General features: G+C 43.2%; 2 protein-coding genes across 3 annotated transcripts; one reads left to right on the top strand and one right to left on the bottom strand.

Annotated features, from left to right (window-relative positions):
* Positions 1 to 5,720: 5,720 nt before the first annotated feature.
* uck1 (uridine-cytidine kinase 1) lies at positions 5,721 to 11,716 on the bottom strand. Of its 2 annotated transcripts, none has more exons than XM_020470159.2 (7): positions 11,534 to 11,716; positions 10,460 to 10,619; positions 10,049 to 10,145; positions 7,423 to 7,565; positions 7,163 to 7,257; positions 6,903 to 6,951; positions 5,721 to 6,828 (listed from the first exon to the last, which is right to left on the bottom strand). In XM_020470159.2, exons 1-7 carry the CDS (start codon positions 11,618 to 11,620, stop codon positions 6,629 to 6,631), a joined length of 831 nt encoding a protein of 276 aa, XP_020325748.1. In that variant the 5' UTR covers positions 11,621 to 11,716; the 3' UTR covers positions 5,721 to 6,628. The 2 variants fall into 2 exon arrangements, with proteins under 2 accessions (XP_020325748.1, XP_020325749.1); XM_020470160.2 differs by having other exon boundaries at positions 5,721 to 6,805; positions 11,534 to 11,712.
* A 2,102-nt stretch (positions 11,717 to 13,818) lies between these two features.
* On the top strand, positions 13,819 to 17,870 carry LOC116356542 (golgin subfamily A member 6-like protein 6). The gene is made up of 2 exons (XM_031802320.1): positions 13,819 to 14,046; positions 14,498 to 17,870. The coding sequence occupies exons 1-2, from the start codon at positions 13,909 to 13,911 to the stop codon at positions 16,451 to 16,453; spliced, it is 2,094 nt and encodes a 697-aa protein (XP_031658180.1). The 5' UTR covers positions 13,819 to 13,908; the 3' UTR covers positions 16,454 to 17,870.
* Positions 17,871 to 20,452: the final 2,582 nt, after the last annotated feature.

Raw genomic sequence — 20,452 nt, forward strand, 5'->3', positions numbered from 1 at the left:
CTAAACACTTCTCCTTTGCCAAGATAATCCATCCACCTGTCAGGTGTTGCATGTCAAGAAGCTGATTAAACGGCATGATCATTACACAGGTGCACCTTGTGCTGGGGATAATAAAAGGCCACTCTAAAATGTGGTTTGGTCACAAAACAATTCCACAGATTTCTCAAGTTGAGGGAGAGTGCAATTGGCATGCTGACTGCAGGAATGTCCAACAGAACTGTTGCCAGAGAATTTAATGTTCATACTTCTACCATAAGAGAGTGGTTTCCAACGTTGTGAACAGAGTGCCCCATGGTGGCAGTGGGGTTATCGAATGGGCAGGCATAACCTACAGACAACAAACACAATTGCATTTTATCGATGGCAATTTGAATGCAGAGATACCGTGATGAGATCCTAAGGCCCGTTGTCATGCCATTCATCCGCCGCCATCACATTTCAGCATGATAATGCATGGCCCTATGTCGCAAGGATCTGTACATAATTCCTGGAAGCTGAAAATGTCCCAGTTCTTCCATGGCCTGCATACTCACCAGACATGTCACCCATTGAGCATGTTTCAGATGCTCTGGATCGAAGTGTACGACAATGTGTTCCTGCCCCCACCAATATCGCACAGCCATTCATGTGGCACAAAATTCCATAGGCCACAATCAATAGCCAACTCTATTCAAAGGAGATGTGTCACGCTGCATGAGGCAAATGGTGACACCTGACACTGACTGGTTTTCTGATCTACACCGCTACCTTTTTTTTTAGGTATCTATGACCAACAGATGCATATCTGTATTCCCAGTTGTGAAATCCATAGATGAGGGCCTAATGAATTTATTTCAAGTGACTGATTCCCTTATATGAACTGTAAATCCGTCATCTTTAAAATTGTTGCAAATTATGTTTATATTTTTGTTCAGTATATTTTCAAGCATATTGTGGCTGAATTATGTTATGGGTATGCTTGTCATTGGCAAGGACTGGGGATTTTTTTTAGGACAAAATAAAAACTGAACTCCTCCCGTTACGGGGTCTGAGACGCCGAAGCTTCCCACCATTAGCTCTGACAAATTGAAAACTCTAGTCATTGGCGACTCCATTACCCGCAGTATTAGACTTAAAGCGAATCATCCAGCGATCATACACTGTTTACCCGGGGGCAGGGCTACCGACGTTAAGGCTAATCTGAAGATGGTGCTGGCTAAAGCTAAAACTGGCGAGTGTAGAGAGTATAGAGATATTGTTATCCACGTCGGCACCAACGATGTTAGGATGAAACAGTCAGAAATCACTAAGCGCAACATAGCTTCTGCGTGCATATCAGCTAGAAAGATGTGTCGGCATCGAGTAATTGTCTCTGGCCCCCTCCCAGTTAGGGGGAGTGATGAGCTCTACAGCAGAGTCTCACAACTCAATCGCTGGTTGAAAACTGTTTTCTGCCCCTCCCAAAAGTTAGAATTTGTAGATAATTGGCCCTCTTTCTGGGACTCACCCACAAACAGGACCAAGCCTGACCTGCTGAGGAGTGACGGACTCCATCCTAGCTGGAGGGGTGCTCTCATCTTATCTACCAACATAGACAGGGCTCTAACTCCTCTAGCTCCACAATGAAATAGGGTGCAGGCCAGGCAGCAGGCTGTTAGCCAGCCTGCCAGCATAGTGGAGTCTGCCATTAGCACAGTCAGTGTAGTCAGCTCAGCTATCACCATTGAGACCGTGTCTGTGCCTCGACCTAGGTTGGGCAAAACTAAACATGGCGGTGTTCGCCTTAGCAATCTCACTAGGATAAAGACCACCTCCATTCCTGTCATTACTGAAAGAGATCATGATACCTCACATCTCAAAATAGGGCTACTTAATGTTAGATCCCTTACTTCAAAGGCAATTATAGTCAATGAACTAATCACTGATCATAATCTTGATGTGATTGGCCTGACTGAAACATGGCTTAAGCCTGATGAATTTACTGTTTTAAATGAGGCCTCACCTCCTGGCTACACTAGTGACCATATCCCCCGTGCATCCCGCAAAGGCGGAGGTGTTGCTAACATTTACGATAGCAAATTTCAATTTACAAAAAAAATGACATTTTTGTCTTTTGAGCTTCTAGTCATGAAATCTATGCAGCCTACTCAATCACTTTTTATAGCTACTGTTTACAGGCCTCCTGGGCCATATACAGCGTTTCTCACTGAGTTCCCTGAATTCCTATCGGACCTTGTAGTCATAGCAGATAATATTCTAATCTTTGGTGACTTTAATATTCACATGGAAAAGTCCACAGACCCACTCCAAAAGGCTTTCGGAGCCATCATCGACTCAGTGGGTTTTGTCCAACATGTCTCTGGACCCACTCACTGTCACAGTCATACGCTGGACCTAGTTTTGTCCCATGGAATAAATGTGGTGGATCTTAATGTTTTTCCTCATAATCCTGGACTATCGGACCACCATTTTATTACGTTTGCAATTGCAACAAATAATCTGCTTAGACCCCAACCAAGGAACATCAAAAGTCGTGCTATAAATTCACAGACAACACAAAGATTCCTTGATGCCCTTCCAGACTCCCTCTGCCTACCCAAGGACGCCAGAGGACAAAAATCAGTTAACCACCTAACTGAGGATCTCAATCTAACCTTGCGCAATACCCTAGATGCAGTTGCACCCCTAAAAACTGAAAAAATGTCTCATAAGAAACTAGCTCCCTGGTACACAGAAAATACCCGAGCTCTGAAGCAAGCTTCCAGAAAATTGGAACGGAAATGGCGCCACACCAAACTGGAAGTCTTCCGACTAGCTTGGAAGGACGGTACCGTGCAATACCGTAGAGCCCTTACTGCTGCTCGATCATCCTATTTTTCTAACTTAATTGAGGAAAATAAGAACAATCCGAAATTCCTTTTTAATACTGTCGCAAAGCTAACTAAAAAGCAGCATTCCCCAAGAGAGGATGACTTTCACTTTAGCAGTGATAAATTCATGAACTTCTTTGAGGAAAAGATTATGATTATTAGAAAACAAATTACGGACTCCTCTTTAAACCTGCGTATTCCTCCAAACCTCAGTTGTCCTGAGTCTGCACAACTCTGCCAGGACCTAGGATCAAGAGAGACGCTCAAGTGTTTTAGTACTATATCTCTTGACACAATGATGAAAATAATCATGGCCTCTAAACCTTCAAGCTGCATACTGGACCCTATTCCAACTAAACTACTGAAAGAGCTGCTTCCTGTGCTTGGCCCTCCTATGTTGAACATAATAAACGGCTCTCTATCCACTGGATGTGTACCAAACTCACTAAAAGTGGCAGTAATAAAGCCTCTCTTGAAAAAGCCAAACCTTGACCCAGAAAATATAAAAAACTATCGGCCTATATCGAATCTTCCATTCCTCTCAAAAATTTTAGAGAAGGCTGTTGCGCAGCAACTCACTGCCTTCCTGAAGACAAACAATGTATACGAAATGCTTCAGTCTGGTTTTAGACCCCATCATAGCACTGAGACGGCACTTGTGAAGGTGGTAAATTACATTTTAATGGCATCGGACCGAGGCTCTGCATCTGTCCTCGTGCTCCTAGACCTTAGTGCTGCTTTTGATACCATCGATCACCACATTCTTTTGGAGAGATTGGAAACCCAAATTGGTCTACACGGACATGTTCTGGCCTGGTTTAGATCTTATCTGTCGGAAAGATATCAGTTTGTCTCAGTGAATGGTTTGTCCTCTGACAAATCAACTGTACATTTCGGTGTTCCTCAAGGTTCCGTTTTAGGACCACTATTGTTTTCACTATATATTTTACCTCTTGGGGATGTTATTCGAAAACATAATGTAAACTTTCACTGCTATGCGGATGACACAGCTGTACATTTCAATGAAACATGGTGAAGCCCCAAAATTGCCCTCGCTAGAAGCATGTGTTTCAGACATAAGGAAGTGGATGGCTGCAAACTTTCTACTATTAAACTCGGACAAAACAGAGATGCTTGTTCTAGGTCCCAAGAAACAAAGAGATCTTCTGTTGAATCTGACAATTAATCTTAATGGTTGTACAGTCGTCTCAAATAAAACTGTGAAGGACCTCGGCGTTACTCTGGACCCTGATCTCTCTTTTGAAGAACATATCAAGACCATTTAGAGGACAGCTTTTTTCCATCTACGTAACATTGCAAAAATCAGAAACTTTCTGTCCAAAAATGATGCAGAAAAATTAATCCATGCTTTTGTCACTTCTAGGTTAGACTACTGCAATGCTCTATTTTCCGGCTACCCGGATAAAGCACTAAATAAACTTCAGTTAGTGCTAAATACGGCTGCTAGAAATAAAAAATTTGATCATATTACTCCAGTGCTAGCCTCTCTACACTGGCTTCCTGTCAAAGCAAGGGCTGATTTCAAGGTTTTACTGCTAACCTACAAAGCATTACATGGGCTTGCTCCTACCTATCTCTCTGATTTGGTCCTGCCGTACATACCTACACGTACGCTACGGTCACAAGACGCAGGCCTCCTAATTGTCCCTAGAATTTCTAAGCAAACATCTGGAGGCAGGGCTTTCTCCTATAGAGCTCCATTTTTATGGAACGGTCTGCCTACCCATGTCAGAGACGCAAACTCGGTCTCAACATTTAAGTCTTTACTGAAGACTCATCTCTTCAGTGGGTCATATGATTGAGTGTAGTCTGGCCCAGGAGTGGGAAGGTGAACGGAAAGGCTCTGGAGCAACGAACCGCCCTTGCTGTCTCTGCCTGGCCGGTTCCCCTCTTTCCACTGGGATTCTCTGCCTCTAACCCTATTACAGGGGCTGAGTCACTGGCTTGCTGGGGCTCTCTCATGCCGTCCCTGGAGGGGGTGCGTCACCTGAGTGGGTTGATTCACTGTTGTGGTCATCCTGTCTGGGTTGGCGCCCCCCCCCTTGGGTTGTGCCGTGGCGGAGATCTTTGTGGGCTATACTCAGCCTTGTCTCAGGATGGTAAGTTGGTGGTTGAAGATATCCCTCTAGTGGTGTGGGGGCTGTGCTTTGGCAAAGTGGGTGGGGTTATATCCTTCCTGTTTGGCCCTGTCCGGGGGTGTCCTCGGATGGGGCCACAGTGTCTCCTGACCCCTCCTGTCTCAGCCTCCAGTATTTATGCTGCAGTAGTTTATGTGTCGGGGGGCTGGGGTCAGTTTGTTATATCTGGAGTACTTCTCCTGTCCTATTCGGTGTCCTGTGTGAATCTAAGTGTGCGTTCTCTAATTCTCTCCTTCTCTCTTTCTTTCTCTCTCTCGGAGGACCTGAGCCCTAGGACCATGCCCCAGGACTACCTGACATGATGACTCCTTGCTGTCCCCAGTCCACCTGGCCATGCTGCTGCTCCAGTTTCAACTTCCACCTGACTGTGCTGCTGCTCTAGTTTCAACTGTTCTGCCTTATTATTATTCGACCATGCTGGTCATTTATGAACATTTGAACATCTTGGCCATGTTCTGTTATAATCTCCACCCGGCACAGCCAGAAGAGGACTGGCCACCCCACATAGCCTGGTTCCTCTCTAGGTTTCTTCCTAGGTATTGGCCTTTCTAGGGAGTTTTTCCTAGCCACCGTGCTTCTACACCTGCATTGCTTGCTGTTTGGGGTTTTAGGCTGGGTTTCTGTACAGCACTTTGAGATATCAGCTGATGTACGAAGGGCTATATAAATAAATTTGATTTGATTTGAACAGAGCTAAGCACAGACAAAATCCTAGGGGAAAACCTGTTTTAGTCTGCTTTCCAACAGATACTGGGAGACAAATTCACCTTTCAGCAGGACAATAACTTTAAACGGCTAAATATTCACTAGAATTGCTTACCAAAATGATATTGAATGTTCCTGAGTAGCCTAGTTATATTTGACTTAAATTGCTTAAATCTATGGCAAGACTTGGAAATTAATACTTATGTAAATGAGATTTCTGTATTTCATTTTCAATACACTTGTAAAGATGTCTAAACATGTTTTCACTTTGTCCTTTTGGGGTGTTGTGTGTAGAATTGAATACATTTTGAATTCAGGCTAACAACATATGTGGAATAAATCAAGGGGTGTGAATACTTTCTGTATATACACTGAGTGAACAAAACATTAGGAACACCTGCTCTTTAAATGACAGTGACCAGGTGAATACTATGATCCATTATTGATGTCACTTGTTAAATCCACTTCAATCAGTGTAGATGAAGGGGAGAAGACAGGTTAAAGAAGGATTTAAGCCTTGAGGCAGATTGTGTTTGTGTGCCATTCAGAGGGTGAATGGGCAAGACAAAATATTTAAGTGCCTCTGAACGGGGTATGGTAGTAGGTGCCGGCCTCACTGGTTTAAGTGTGTCAAGAACTGCCCGCTGCTGGGTTTTTCAAGCTCAACAGTTCCCCATGTGTGTCAAGAATGGTCCACCACCCAAAGGACATCCAGCCAACTTGGCACAACTGTGGGAAGCATTGGAGTCAACATGGGCCAGCATCCCTGTGGAATGCATACAACACCTTGTAGAGTCCATGCTCCAACGAATTGAGGCTGTTCTGATGGCAAAAGGGGGTGCAACTCAACATTAGGAAAGTGTATATAGAAGTAGACTGTCAGTCAGAGTAAACACACGCACAGAGATGGCTGCCTCAGTGGGGGCGACTGCTCGGCTCCAGTAGGACCCTCTTCCCTAGTGGAAGATTGGATGTGGGGTTGTCCAGGTCCCCCTGCTCCGAGAAGGCCCGCTTGAAGCCACGGCTGTGCCCGTTCACCACTCCTCCATGTTGCCACTTACAGAGGTCCCCATTCAGGATGTCTTGGATGTGCTGCACGATGAGGTTGATGGCCACTGAGAATGAGAGGAAGATTAATAAGAGCGAGGGATATGGAGAGTCTATAGGCTTCATCAGTGCTATAACTTACCCATGTTGTCAACTCCTCTAGGAATAATTACATCTGCATATTTCTTGGTCTGGGGAAAAATAACTGAATGTAAATTTGGTAGCTAATGCTTTCAAAAGACTGCAATTAGAACAGAATATACATTTTTCACAATTAGTCACGATGTTAAATGTGTCATATTTTAAGTGTCCAGAATTAGCCCTAATAATAAAGAATGAAAGTGTCCATTATCTGTTATCATCGGTCTATGGTATTGGTGTGTGGCTCTGCTGGACATTTACAGGTAAACAGAACTCCTCGAAGGCTGGCTTGACAAATGTAGTGTACTGGTTAAGGATCTGCTCCAGGTCTCTGTCCCTCTTCATGTCCCGCAGAACTGCAGGTCAAAATCACAACCAGGTCAGGACCAAGACAACAACCAGGTCAGGATCAAGACAAATGTGTCAATTCAGTATATACATCAAATATGCTAGAGAAAAATGTGTGTATGCATAGTTGGTGCATTCCCTTGTTAAGACTTAGTTGTGTTGGTCAGTAGTACCTCTGTGGGAAAGCCTGACATCAGAGTCAGTGTCCACAAAGAGCTTCATGTGAAACATGTCCCTCACTTCCTGAGAGTAGAATACCAGAATGCCCTCAAACAGAACCACATCAGCCGGGTACACCATGATCCTGTCCTGCAGCCTGGAACACACACATTAAGCACCAAATGTATAGTACACAGAGGTATTCTATAGACAGACTCATTTTCACCTGAATGCATGATTGGCATGTGTTAGTTCATCTGCAAATGCAATGACATGTTTGAGGCTGCACACATCAGGACGATGAACGGCTGTCTGCAGTTAGTTCACACCCTTGAGCCAAATAAGCCAGAGTAGTAGGGTGCTCTTCCCCAGCGAAAACTATAGTGAAGCTTAAGAAATACAAAGAGGCCTCCCGAGTGGCGCTAGAGGCATCACTAGACCCAGGTTCCATCCTGGACTGTATCACAACCTGTACGTGATCAGGAGTCCCATAGGGTGAGCTCAATTGGCCCAGCGTCCTCTGGGTTAGGGGAGGGGTTTGCCGGGGAGCTTTATTTGACTCATCGCGCTCTAGCGACTCCTTGTGCCGGGCCGGGCGCCTGCGGGATGACCTCGGTAGTCAGGTGAACGGTGTTTCCAGTTTAAGCGGGGGGGTGTTAAGAAACACGGTTTGGCGGGCCATGTTTCGGAGCCCATTGGAGAGTAACAGCGATGAGACAAGATTGAAATTGATTAGAAAAGGAGGAAAAGAAGACTAATAAAAGAAATACAAATAGCTTGAGTCTAGTCTGGGCAGTGCGTAAAGTGGGGCTGACCCCATTTAGTCGACTTGTCGATTGTTTGGTTGATTGGCTGTATTTTTTTTAGAGCAGTGGCAAATATGTAAAACAAATGTATGGCTCACGACACCTGTCTGATACACGCCTGTCTCAGTGGACTAATCCATTGGAGACCACAGGGATGGCACACGACACCTGTCTGATACACGCCTGTCTCAGTGGACTAATCCATTGGAGACCACAGGGATGGCACACGACACCTGTCTGATACACGCCTGTCTCAGTGGACTAATCCATTGGAGACCACAGGGATGGCGCACGACACCTGTCTGATACACGCCTGTCTCAGTGGACTAATCCATTGGAGACCACAGGGATGGCACACGACACCTGTCTGATACACGCCTGTCTCAGTGGACTAATCCATTGGAGACCACAGGGGTGGCACACGACACCTGTCTGATACACGCCTGTCTCAGTGGACTAATCCATTGGAGACCACAGGGATGGCACACGACACCTGTCTGATACACGCCTGTCTCAGTGGACTAATCCATTGGAGACCACAGGGATGGCACACGACACCTGTCTGATACACGCCTGTCTCAGTGGACTAATCCATTGGAGACCACAGGGATGGCACACGACACCTGTCTGATACATGCCTGTCTCAGTGGACTAATCCATTGGAGACCACAGGGATGGCACACCAGTATCACCAGTAGTACATTTACCGTTAAATCCCATCATTTCGAATTATAAATGTTTGTTTTCGGTAGTTTCTGTGAAAGCTGTTTTTATGTTAACGCATTCAATATATTATTATTATAGTGTCAGCGTTGTCATTGTAGGAGTGGACACGTTGTTTGCAGAGTGCACAACCTAGGTTTATTTCTGAGTTGTCAATAAATGTATTGTATTTTGTTTGGAGTGCTCCTGTCAATCTTGAGTGCACCTGGTAACTCATAGAAGTAGGCCTAGGCTACCTGGCCTGCACGCAAATGTAGACCTATAAATATGCCTATTTGGGGATCTGATACTATTTCTGATTGTCTTAACTCACCATCACTGTGGAGCTTCTCAAAGTAATGTTTTCTTCACCTCAAACAGAAAGTAGATGAATGATGTTTTTACATCCATTGAGAACCCCTCAGCATGAAAGGCAAAAGAAAATGTAATCCTCTGATTGGTGGAAACGTCACAATATAGGCCTGCCTGATTATTTCTTATCCCCTGCGCAAAATAGCCTACAGCCTACATATAGTTTACTTTATTCAAACATAGACACACCCTATCTAAGGAAAAATACACATTTCAAAATATCGACCAATTGATTGGTCGAAAGAACAGACTCTCGGTCGACCAAGATTTGTTTTACTCGGGAACTGCCCTTAGTGTGCAGCGTGTCAGAAAACATGTAAGAGATTGCAGCAGACAACTCAGAGGCACTCTGTAGCAGGAGTGTATTCATTAGTCTGATTCCATTGAAAAACATTTGGTCTTTTGCCAAACCTTTTGCAACGGTAACCGTTTACTTTAGGGACCAAACGGAAGTACACACACTAAAAGGGGAAAGACCTATATGAATTAAATTGTTTTCACTGCACAAAGTTTTCCATTTGGAGTAAACGCTATTCATTAGTCTGATTTCATTGGATTAGTCCAAAACGTTTTGCAATGGTCTAATCCAATGAAATCAGACTAATGAATACACCTAGTTATTTTGGTTTTTCTTTTCAGTCAAGGGTCATCTATCTGGGCTCTGTAGAATGTGGCCATTTTTTTGTCCCGTCTGTCTGAATTCAAGAATGGGATTTCTAACTCTGTTACACTGGGTCTGGATGGAATGTTTCCTTCTCACCTGGAATGCGTGACAAAGTCATATGTCGGCACCTCCACCACACTCCCCTCCACAATATCCTTCAGGGTTTGGTACATCAACTCGTTGTCAAAAGCGTCTGTAATAAACATTAAGGTTATTAACTCAATTACACTGTTCGGCCAGAACATTAGCCATTTAATTAATCTTAGCTAGAATTATAAACACCATGATGAACTAAATCCAAATTATCTAAGTGATAAGTGACTGATGGAGAGCTTATGTTATTACAACGATCATACTTATATTATTACAATATTCATACAGGCCTGTAGTACATTTTACATTTAAGTTTTAGTCATTTAGCAGACGCTCTTATCAAGAACGACTTACAGGAGCAATTCAGGGATTCGAACCAGCGACCTTAACAGCTAAGCTACCTGCCACCCCTACCTGGGTGGTCAAAGTTGTACTGGCCCTTGAGTGCCTTGGCCTTCTGGTCAAGTGTCAAGACTCTGTAGAAACTGTCTTGGCTGACGATAGCAACTTTCCTCTGATGATGGTCCACCTTGTTCTGGCCCAGTAACTCCATGATTTTGGCACATACGGTAGACTAAAAAACAGACAGGTTTATTATTTCCTAGATTAGCACAATTTACCTAAATCTATCACGTAGAAAGGGGTTGTGAGTTGAGTAAAGTTTCCATGAATTGTGTGTAATATGCCATGTGAAAGACCTGTTACATGCAGAAAATGTATTGACATTTGGCATATTTAGTTGGCACATTTCAAAATAATCTCAGACAGAAAACAAGACACTAGTTGAATTGGTGGCAAGAGACATCCTGACACCCCCATCTCAACATCACATCAAGAGTTATCTTATTCCTGCATGACAACCAAGCTAAGAGGGCGCAATAATTCTAACTAGTTAGCTGCATACCATTAGCTAGCTAACTCTAAGTGCCTTAAATTAATGAAAAGACGTTTGTGAATTATTAGGCCAAAGAAAAAATATATATACAAATTGTTATCACGTTTTGGTAAAGGGGCGTGTCTGCTCTCAGTTCGCGGGGAAACGAAAGCTAACGTTTGCGACTGTAATGTTACTGATTGTTGACACGACCTAACGTTAAAGGCGTTTGATGGTCAATTTGTTATCTGCAATGGCCGTGCAGCATTTACGGTGATATGGCCTCTACAGAAGTCAAGGCATTCATTATTCTTGCGCTTCACGGAGCAGAGCTGATGTGAAGAAGTTAACGTGAGTTTGTGTTTACACAGGACCTTCCGCCCTCAATAATGTCAACGCGGAGCAATACTACTCCCTCAGCATTATTACAACATTTGAGAGACGCAAAGATGCGGTACAGAGCTCAATTTGGCCTCTACGTGCCTCCAGAGGCTCCGCGATGGCGTCACACCATCAATACGGCGCCACCGAACACATTTTTGGATCAAGCATAGACTGGCTCTTACTAACCCATACAGCTAGATACGGTACACTAGTTATTATTAGTTACCTACCTTGCCACTGGCAGTTCCTCCGCTAACACCAATCAGAAACGGACGGTGTCTTGGACGCTCCATCTCGAATGGTCTGATAGCAGTCATATCGGGCCAATTTGTCGATTAACAGCAGGCTTATCGTCGCTTGTTTAGAAAGCTTCCTTGTTGGTGTATTGGTGTATTGCTGTACGGGGACTTCTTCTTTGATATTATGGCGGTCCGCAAACAAATTATATTGGTGCATGCCGCCACCTGCTGTTTTGGCTGTATATCTGGCCAAACAATTAACAAAATAAAACTGAACAAAAACAAAACTCGATGTACTCCTTTATTCCGATTCAACTGCCAACGCCCATCCCTACAGGCACTGGGGCCAGAGAAAAAAGAGCATCTTTGGACAATATTCTTTGCACTGAGCAGTGTAGACCTTGAAACCCAAAAACCTTTCATCCGCAGATACTATTATGTCATGTTTCTTAGTTCGTTTGTGCATTACAATTAATCACATGCCCGATAAACACCATATAATCCACCTTCTTCACAATCAGCCTATCAGTTTCCCTCAGCTGTTGAACAATACTGAATCTCCCCAGTCCACCTGCTTTACAAAACAAGAATCTGTTCACGTTCAAATGTGCGAGAACATGGACATCACTTCCTTCAGAAAAACAACGTTTGTAAAAAAACTCATTAAATAAGTGGGTAAACAATCTGTAATGTTGCAATTATACATTCAATTGGCCACCATGTCGTTTTTGTAATAATGTTGTATCGCACAGGCCTACTGGTTCTCTGAAGCATGCAGGAGAGGACTACAATGATTGCACGAGTGCATATAAAAGAAAGTGGTCTTTTCGGGCCCAAATACACACAGGAGACCCCTCAGGAAATACAAACAATTATATATATATATATATATATATATATATATATATATATATGAAATAAAAACAATCATAATATGCATCAAAGTCCATGCTTGTAAAGGGATGTACAATGATGATTATCAACCACTCAACAGTTGTTCAAGTGTTCATTTTCTACATGTATTGTAGTACAGTTTCTAAAGAACCCTTGTTTTCAGGGAGGGTACAACAAGAGTTACCTTGGAATCTACATTGAAATTACAATGTGTAAATTTTTTAAACTTATGAATGCATTTCTTTCTTGTTGTCCCAGGATTTTCACTTAGCAAAAAATATGTAATATCAACACAAAACTGATCATATTGTAGTACACTACGTAGATAATAGGATGCCATTTTAGGACACAGACCCTAGAGACATCCTGGCATGATGCATCATGAACAGTAGCTGTGAAGTGATACACATTGCTACAGTGGGGTTTTTACTATGTTTATGAGCTTACTAGTACTAAATATACTGTATTTCAAACATAGAAGTGGATTAATTGGTTAATAGGCCTATGTGGCTCTGGTGATTTGTTGTCTGTCAGGGTGGGTGTGGCTTCCCATGGCACCACATATCACAATTGTGATGTCATAAATGATTGTATTCTGATATGATGACAGCCTAAATGGTTTGCCATAGCGTTACTGTCACATTACGGCAACACAGTTCAATTCAAGGTCAAAATCATTGCTATATTTTGGATGGTTATTTTGGTGGTAAGTAGTTGTGACCACTTGTGATTTAGTGTGAAAAGGCCTACTTTGTGACACAATTTAATTTAGATGATGGAAATAATATAATATTTTTAAGCCATATTGTATCTTTTTCAGGATTACTGTAATTGAAGGAACTATGGGAAAGTTCTCCTTTCCAAGGCTCATCATAAGAATGGTTAGAATCTCTTCTCTCTCACCACCCCCATAGTCAAAACTCCAGTGATTTAAAATCATCACTTTGACATATAGGCCTATGAGCTTTTCTAAGATTGAAAATAACAAGCTTGTATCATGATAACCTCATTTCTGACTGCATGTTTGTCATAATTTTCATTTCTAGCCATGGGCAAAACGGACTGCACAGGATGATTTCTGTACAGGAACTACTGAACTCCACAGGCCCAGAACACACCAGCCTCACAACTCCTCACAACTCCCCAGCCTTAATGTAAGTCCCATCTGCAGGCTAAATCTACGACCCACTAAAGTGGTCCAGACTAATCATGTATGGCCAATCAGTGTAAACTTTGTACAAACTCCGGCTTGATCTAGTGTCAACATTATACCTTATTGATATTCTATAATAATGAAATACAATGGAAGGCACATAATAATCCAATGAGTAAAGTAAAATATACCATGTTCTATTCTCAATATCCCTACTGCCACAAAGGTGTGTAGGCAGGACAAGGAGAACACTGATTCAATCCAGAAGAAGAGGGAAAAGAAGAGGCTAAATGAGAAGGGAACCCAGGTTGAACTAGGCATGCGGGAGGATATCCATGACCTTGACCTCGCCCATTGGAGATTGGCTAGAGAGACATGGAGAACTGAGCGAGGAAACATGAGGGAGATTAAGGCGCTGTATGGAGAAATATTTAGGCTGCACCAACTCTTGGCGGAGGTAACAAGAGCAGTTTTCATTAATCAGACTTTCATATCAGTAGATATACTGCAGTTGCTTTAGATGTTCCCAATCCTGATACACAGAAAAGAGATCTAAATAGATAGAATAGTGAAATAAGAAGGCAAGAAAAAGAACTGCACACTGGTAGTATTATTAAGGTCTGCATTCTGCACTGGTAGTATTATTAGGAAGGTCTGCATTCTGCACTGGTAGTATTATTAAGAAGGTCTGCATTCTTAGAATAAAGTTGTAAAGGAATGGAAGAATTTCTGAATTGGAATGATTCCAAAAGTGTGGACCTTCCCATTTTCCTAATAGGCTAATATACAGTAATAAAACGTGTTTTCTCTATGATATTTATTACCCATACACATGTAATTGTTTTAAGATAGTAATAACAATAACCATCAAGTTATTAAGTAATAAAAGTGTGTCTGTCATCATACAGATTGGGGTGGATAAAGGGGTGATCAAGCAGCGCTCCACCTCCTCCATTATTTGTCCCGTCTCCCCGACACTGCCAGCTTTCCCCTGGTACAACCACCACAGGTACCTCGCCAACAGTCAATCGGAGCCTGACCAGCATGCTGCCGGCACCCAGAAGGACCCACCTAAGAAACACTCAATCTTTCCCCCTCTGGACACACAGAGCTGCACCTCCCCTGATAAATGGCCTCATTCTCCGTCCAAGACGTCACACCCACACGCTTCACACCGATTTGCTGTCCCATCCCACCTCCTGGCTTCCGGCCCTCCTGCCCGGATGAGACAGACCCATCCGCAGGTCCACCCCAGGTCCCCATTGACTGGCCAGGCAAAGGTCAAGGATGAGGTTAAGAGGCCAGAGACTGCATCGTCTGAGGAATTGTCTGAGGAAGTTCAACGGAGAGGAGCAGAAATTGCAAACATGTATAAAGCACAGCTGAAAGAGAGGATGGCCCAAAAGAGAAAGGAAGAGATTCAGAAGAAAATGGCAAACAACGATGACAAGAACGATGACACTGAGGCCTCCTGCTCCTCTGCAGTAAAACGATCTAATACCCCTGCCACAGCCCCCGAGCGTCCGGCCAGCCCAGAGGCCACGCCAGTGGCCGCCCGAGAGGACACTCAGGGGGACATCCAGCAGGACCTGGCAGAGGTTGTGAATGTGCTCAAGAGGCAATCATCTGATCTATACCTACCTGACGACGTTTGTGAGGAGTCACTCACATGGAAATCCATTTACGAGGAGCTGTGCCCACTCGCTCACAGAGTGAACACAGAGGCTGACTACATCAAGGCGCTCCGCGTCATCACTGAGAATGCTGTGACTCCCTCGTGCTCGTCTGAGGATGATGTGTCTCAGAGTGTGAGTGAGGACACAAGTCAGGAGGGGAGTAGTGAAAGTGAGGAGAGCATGAGTGGACAAGAGCAGAGATGTCTACACAGGGATCCTTATGGTAAGAGGGACAGGAAGGAGATTGATAGTGGTAAAATGGAAGGGAGATTTGCAACCGCCAATGCAATGTCTATGATGGCGAGCCGAGGGATAGAAGAACTTAATGCCATGAGCTACGCAGACAGGATCAAATATTTCAAGTATGAGGCTAAGAGAAATGAAGAGATGATGAAGATTGAAAGGAGGAAGGAAAAAGCCAGGGATGAAGAGCTCAAAAAGTGGGAAAAGAGGCAGAAGAAATTGAATGAGGAGGAAAGGAAAAGGACAGAAAATATGGAAAAAAACAAGTTAGAGGAGCAGAGGAAAAGGGAGAAGGCAGAGATGAAACTAAAGATCGAACATGAGAAAAAGAGACAAGAGCAAGAGAAAAAGAGAGAGAAAAAAGAAAGAAAGCAGCAGGAGATGCAACAGAAGGCCCGTGCAAAAGAAGAGAAAAAGAGGGCAGAGGAAGAGAAAAAGATGGAGAAACAGAGGATGGAGGAGGAGAGGAACAGGGAAAAGGAGAGAATGAAGGTGTTGGAGATGCAGCAAAAGGCACGAGAGAAAGAAGGGAAGAGGAGGAAAGAGGAACAGAAAAGGAGATTGAAGATACAGCAGGAACAAGAGAAGGAGGAACAGAAAAGGCAGACAAGGATACGGGACGAGGATAAGAAGAGAGCAGAGCTTCAAAGAATAAAAGATCACGAGGCCAGGTTCAAGATGGAGATGGAGAAACTGTATGAGAGAGAAGAGAGGAATGCACAGATTGAAAGAGAAAAGAGGCGTGCGCTGTGTCAGAAAAAAGGACAGACACAGAGAGCAAAACAGGTGGTGGCATACGAGGTCACAGCGTCTACATCTGACGCCTCTGTGCGGAGGGAAGAGAGGGAGCAGCGTCCAGAGACCGCTCACGCACAGTCTGCAAAGAGGAGAACAAGGAAGAAGCAGAAGAAAGCGGCGGACGAGGCATCGACAACTTTTCAGTAGATGACAAAAGAAAGGGAGCAGACAAAAGAAGAAATGTACAAGTCAATGCTCCTAGGTATGTTGATAGATGTAAATAAACAACAAATTAGTTTGTTTTAAAGAGTAAAAACAATCAAAAAAAACGAGAAAATAAGCAAAAGGAGGAACAAATTATAAGGAAGCCAGGCATGAGGGTGAAGAGGAGGAAACATGAGAGAGGAGGAAGAGAGACCAGAGTGGTTTATCAGGAGGGAAGTAGGAGATATAGAATTCAAGTTCTGATGGACAGAATCAGGAAGGTAAAAGGTCAAGTTAAAGTTGCTTTGGCTTCCTTTTGTCCTCTTTCTAAGCCTGTTCAAGTCTGAGATAGATGAAAAGAGCAGCCAAAGAAACAGATCTGTTGAAGCATCAATTGGAAAGGATGGGAGGGTTGGAGGAGGAGCACAGCTGGATGACTACATTAGGTAAGTGTTTACTATCAAAGCCTGTTCTCTGTAGACAACTGTATTCAATTCCTGATCTCATGTGATTATTCACCTCAAGTGAGTGGGCTTTCAGATGTGTTTTTCCTGAAACAGATTGTGGCATATGAGGTCTCTTTATCTGTTGAAGCATCAATAGGAAAGGATGAAAGGGAGCGAGGCAGGAAGAGGAAAACACAGAAGAGCAGATGAGGTAAGTGATTGGGCTTGTGATGAGAGGATAGGGGCTCCAGAACTGGGGTTCATGATTGAACATTTTCAGACAAATGTATTACTGTGAATCCCATTCGTTCAATGACTGTTCTACTAATTCCTGACGGGATAATTGTTATACAGGAGCACTCTATGTTCTGCTTCCATGTGGATTGACAGCATTGCTTTCATGTGCTGCTGGAGGACACCATGGAGGAAGAGGGAGAGGGTCTATGATAGGCAGTTTGCCATGGCCCTAAATGGGCCTTTGGATGTTAATTCTTCATGCTTTATATCATACAACTTTACAATAAAAATGAATTGTAAGCATCAGCCTCTTCTGTTTGAGTGTGATCAGTGCAGTAGTAGTAAGATTGGTGTAAACCCAAGGAATATTCTGGCAGTAGTGTTCAGTTGGTATAAAATAGTGTGATAAGAAATTATCAACATCTTATGAAAACAATATAGAGATAGAAATATCAAAAGAAGTGTTCCATTTACTTAATAGCAATTTTTCCCCTCATAGAGAACGATGTCCTTGTTGTGCGCACACACACCGACACCCACAGAGAGTTAGTCATGATTTCCCTGAGTCATCAGACTCTTTTGAAGGTTTCTTTGCATCTTGAGCAGTCTGTGTTGTATCCTTGCCGGACTCATCTATAACAATCTCGAAGGCCGCCTCTTCTTCTACCCTCTTCACTTTCTCCCCTTTCGCTGCAAGGATTTCCTCAATGTTCCTGTAGGAAAAATAACCAACATGAATAATAAAAAGAATGATTCAGGAATAATACTCATCTTAAGGAGGCTACACACTTCATGCAAACAGAGCAAAGGAGCATCGTATATAGTTTGGTCCAAATCTCAAGTACCTAGAACTGTGTGAGAAAATGATGCTGCATTTGTGTGAAGTGTGTAGGGCCCTTTAGTCCACACAAACGTTACAACCTATTAAAACGGGATTCACTTCTGATTCACTATGACTGCAGTTCCATTTCTCTTCTGTGCATATCACTATCAATAGGGATGATACATATCCTTGTAACACAGTCGTGGCCAAAGGTTTTGAGAATGACACAAATATTAAATTTCCACAAAGTTTGCTGCTTCAGTGTCTTTAGATATTTTTGTCAGATGTCACTATGGAATACTGAAGTATAATTACAAGCATTTCATAAGTGTCAAATACCTTTATTGACAATTACATGAAGTTGATGCAATGAGTCAATATTTGCAGTGTTAACCCTTATTTTTCAAGACCTCTGCAATCTGCCCTGGCATGCTGTCAATTAACTTCTGGGCCACATCCTGACTGATGGCAGCCCATTCTTGCATAATCAATGCTCAGAGTTTGTCAGAATTTGTGTTTTTTTGTTTGTCCAACCGCCTCTTGAGGATTGACCACAAGTTCTAAATGGGATTAAAGTCTGGGGAGTTTCCTGGCCATGGAGCCCGAGCCACTTAGTTATCACTTTTGCCTTATGGCAAGGTGCTCCATTATGCTGGAAAAGGCATTGGTCGTCAGCAAACTGTTCCTAGATGTTTGGGAGCAGTTGCTCTCGGAGGATGTGTTGGTACCATTCTTTATTCATGGCTGTGCTCTTAGGCAAAATTGTGAGTGAGCCCACTCCCTTGGCTGAGAAGCAACCCCACACATGAATGGCCTCAGGATGCTTTAGTGTTGGCATGACACAGGACTGATGGTAGCGCTCACCTTGTCTTCTCCGGACAAGCTTTTTTCCGTATTCCCCAAACAATCGGAAAGGGGATTGATCAGAGAAAATGACTTTACCCCAGTTCTCAGCAGTCCACTTCCTGTACCTTTTGAAGAATATTAGTCTGTCCCTGATGTTTTTCCTGGAGAGAAGTGGCTTCTTTGCTGCCCTCCTTGACACCAGGCCATCCTCCAAAAGTCTTTGCTTCACTGTGCGTGAAGATGCACGCACACCTGCCTGCTGCCATTCCTGAGCAAGCTCTGTACTGGTGGTGCCCTGATCCCACAGCTGAATCAACTTTAGGAGACGGTCCAGAGGCTTGCTGGACTTTCTCTGGGGGCCCTGAAGCCTTCTTCACAACAATTGAACTGCTCTCCTTGAAGTTCTTGATGATCCAATAAATGGTTGATCTTACTGGCAGCAATATCCTTGCCTGTGAAGCCCTTTTTGTGCAAAACAATGATGACAGCACGTGTTTCCTTGCAGGTAACCATGGTCAACAAAGGAAGAACAATGATTCCAAGCACCACCCTCCTTTTGAAGCTTCCAGTCTGTTATTCGAACTCAATCAGCACGACAGAGTGATCGCCAGCCTTGTCCTCGTCAACACTCCCACCCGTGTTAACGAGAGAATCACTGACATGTCAACTGGTCCTTTTGTGGCAGGGCTGAAATGCAAATGTAAATGTTTTTGGGGGATTCAGTTCATTTGCATGGCAAAGAGGGACTTTGCAATTAATTGCAATTCATCTGATCACTCTTCATAACATTCATGAGTATATGCAAATTGCCATCATACAAACTGAGGCAGCAGACTTTGTGAAAAATAATATGTGTCATTCTCAAAACCTTTGGCCACAACTGTAGAATGCATGCATGTAAAATGTTCAGACCTATATTAACTTGGCTAACAACCTCTTTCCCTTCAGATCAGAGAACCAACCCAAGTTGTCAGCAATAATGTGGTGTTTTTCACATCCTGGGCAGGTCACTAGGACAACACCTTTATGATAGGCTACCTTGGATACCCTCTTCGTTGACCTGGTTGAGCACACCTGCATACAGATCATTTACAGTCAAATAATGATACAGTTCATTAGAAGAGTCTGGGTGAATCTGAACTTTATAAAACTATCCATATAATCGTATTCATTATTATCTAAAAGGCCAAACTGATCTTTTCAGTTTGCTGCAGCACGAGACAGAAACAAGCTGCAAATAAACACTCAACCTGGACAGTTTGATCTCAATCTCTTCATTCAAAGACTCAATCATGGACACTCTTACTGACAGTTGTGGCTGCTTTGCGTGATGTATTGTTATTGCGATGTGTGTTTTGTCCTATATTTATATATATTGTAATGACACAGGCAGGAAGCAGGTCTCGAACAATTGACCTTCTAACCCGAAGTCCAGCACGCTCGTGCGGCAGAGTCGATTTCCGCGCTTAAAAACCCAGGGTCGTTACAATATATATATAAATACATAAATAAATATAGGACAAAACACACATCACAACGACAATACATGTACATTTTCATATATATATATATATATATTTTTTTTATCCCAGCAGAAGGTATTTTGCCTTTTGGTAGGCTGTCATTGTAAATAAGAATGTGTTCTTACCT

The sequence above is a fragment of the Oncorhynchus kisutch genome, linkage group LG23 (assembly GCF_002021735.2).
Source record: "Oncorhynchus kisutch isolate 150728-3 linkage group LG23, Okis_V2, whole genome shotgun sequence".
In the NCBI taxonomy this organism is placed as follows: Eukaryota; Metazoa; Chordata; class Actinopteri; order Salmoniformes; family Salmonidae; genus Oncorhynchus; species Oncorhynchus kisutch.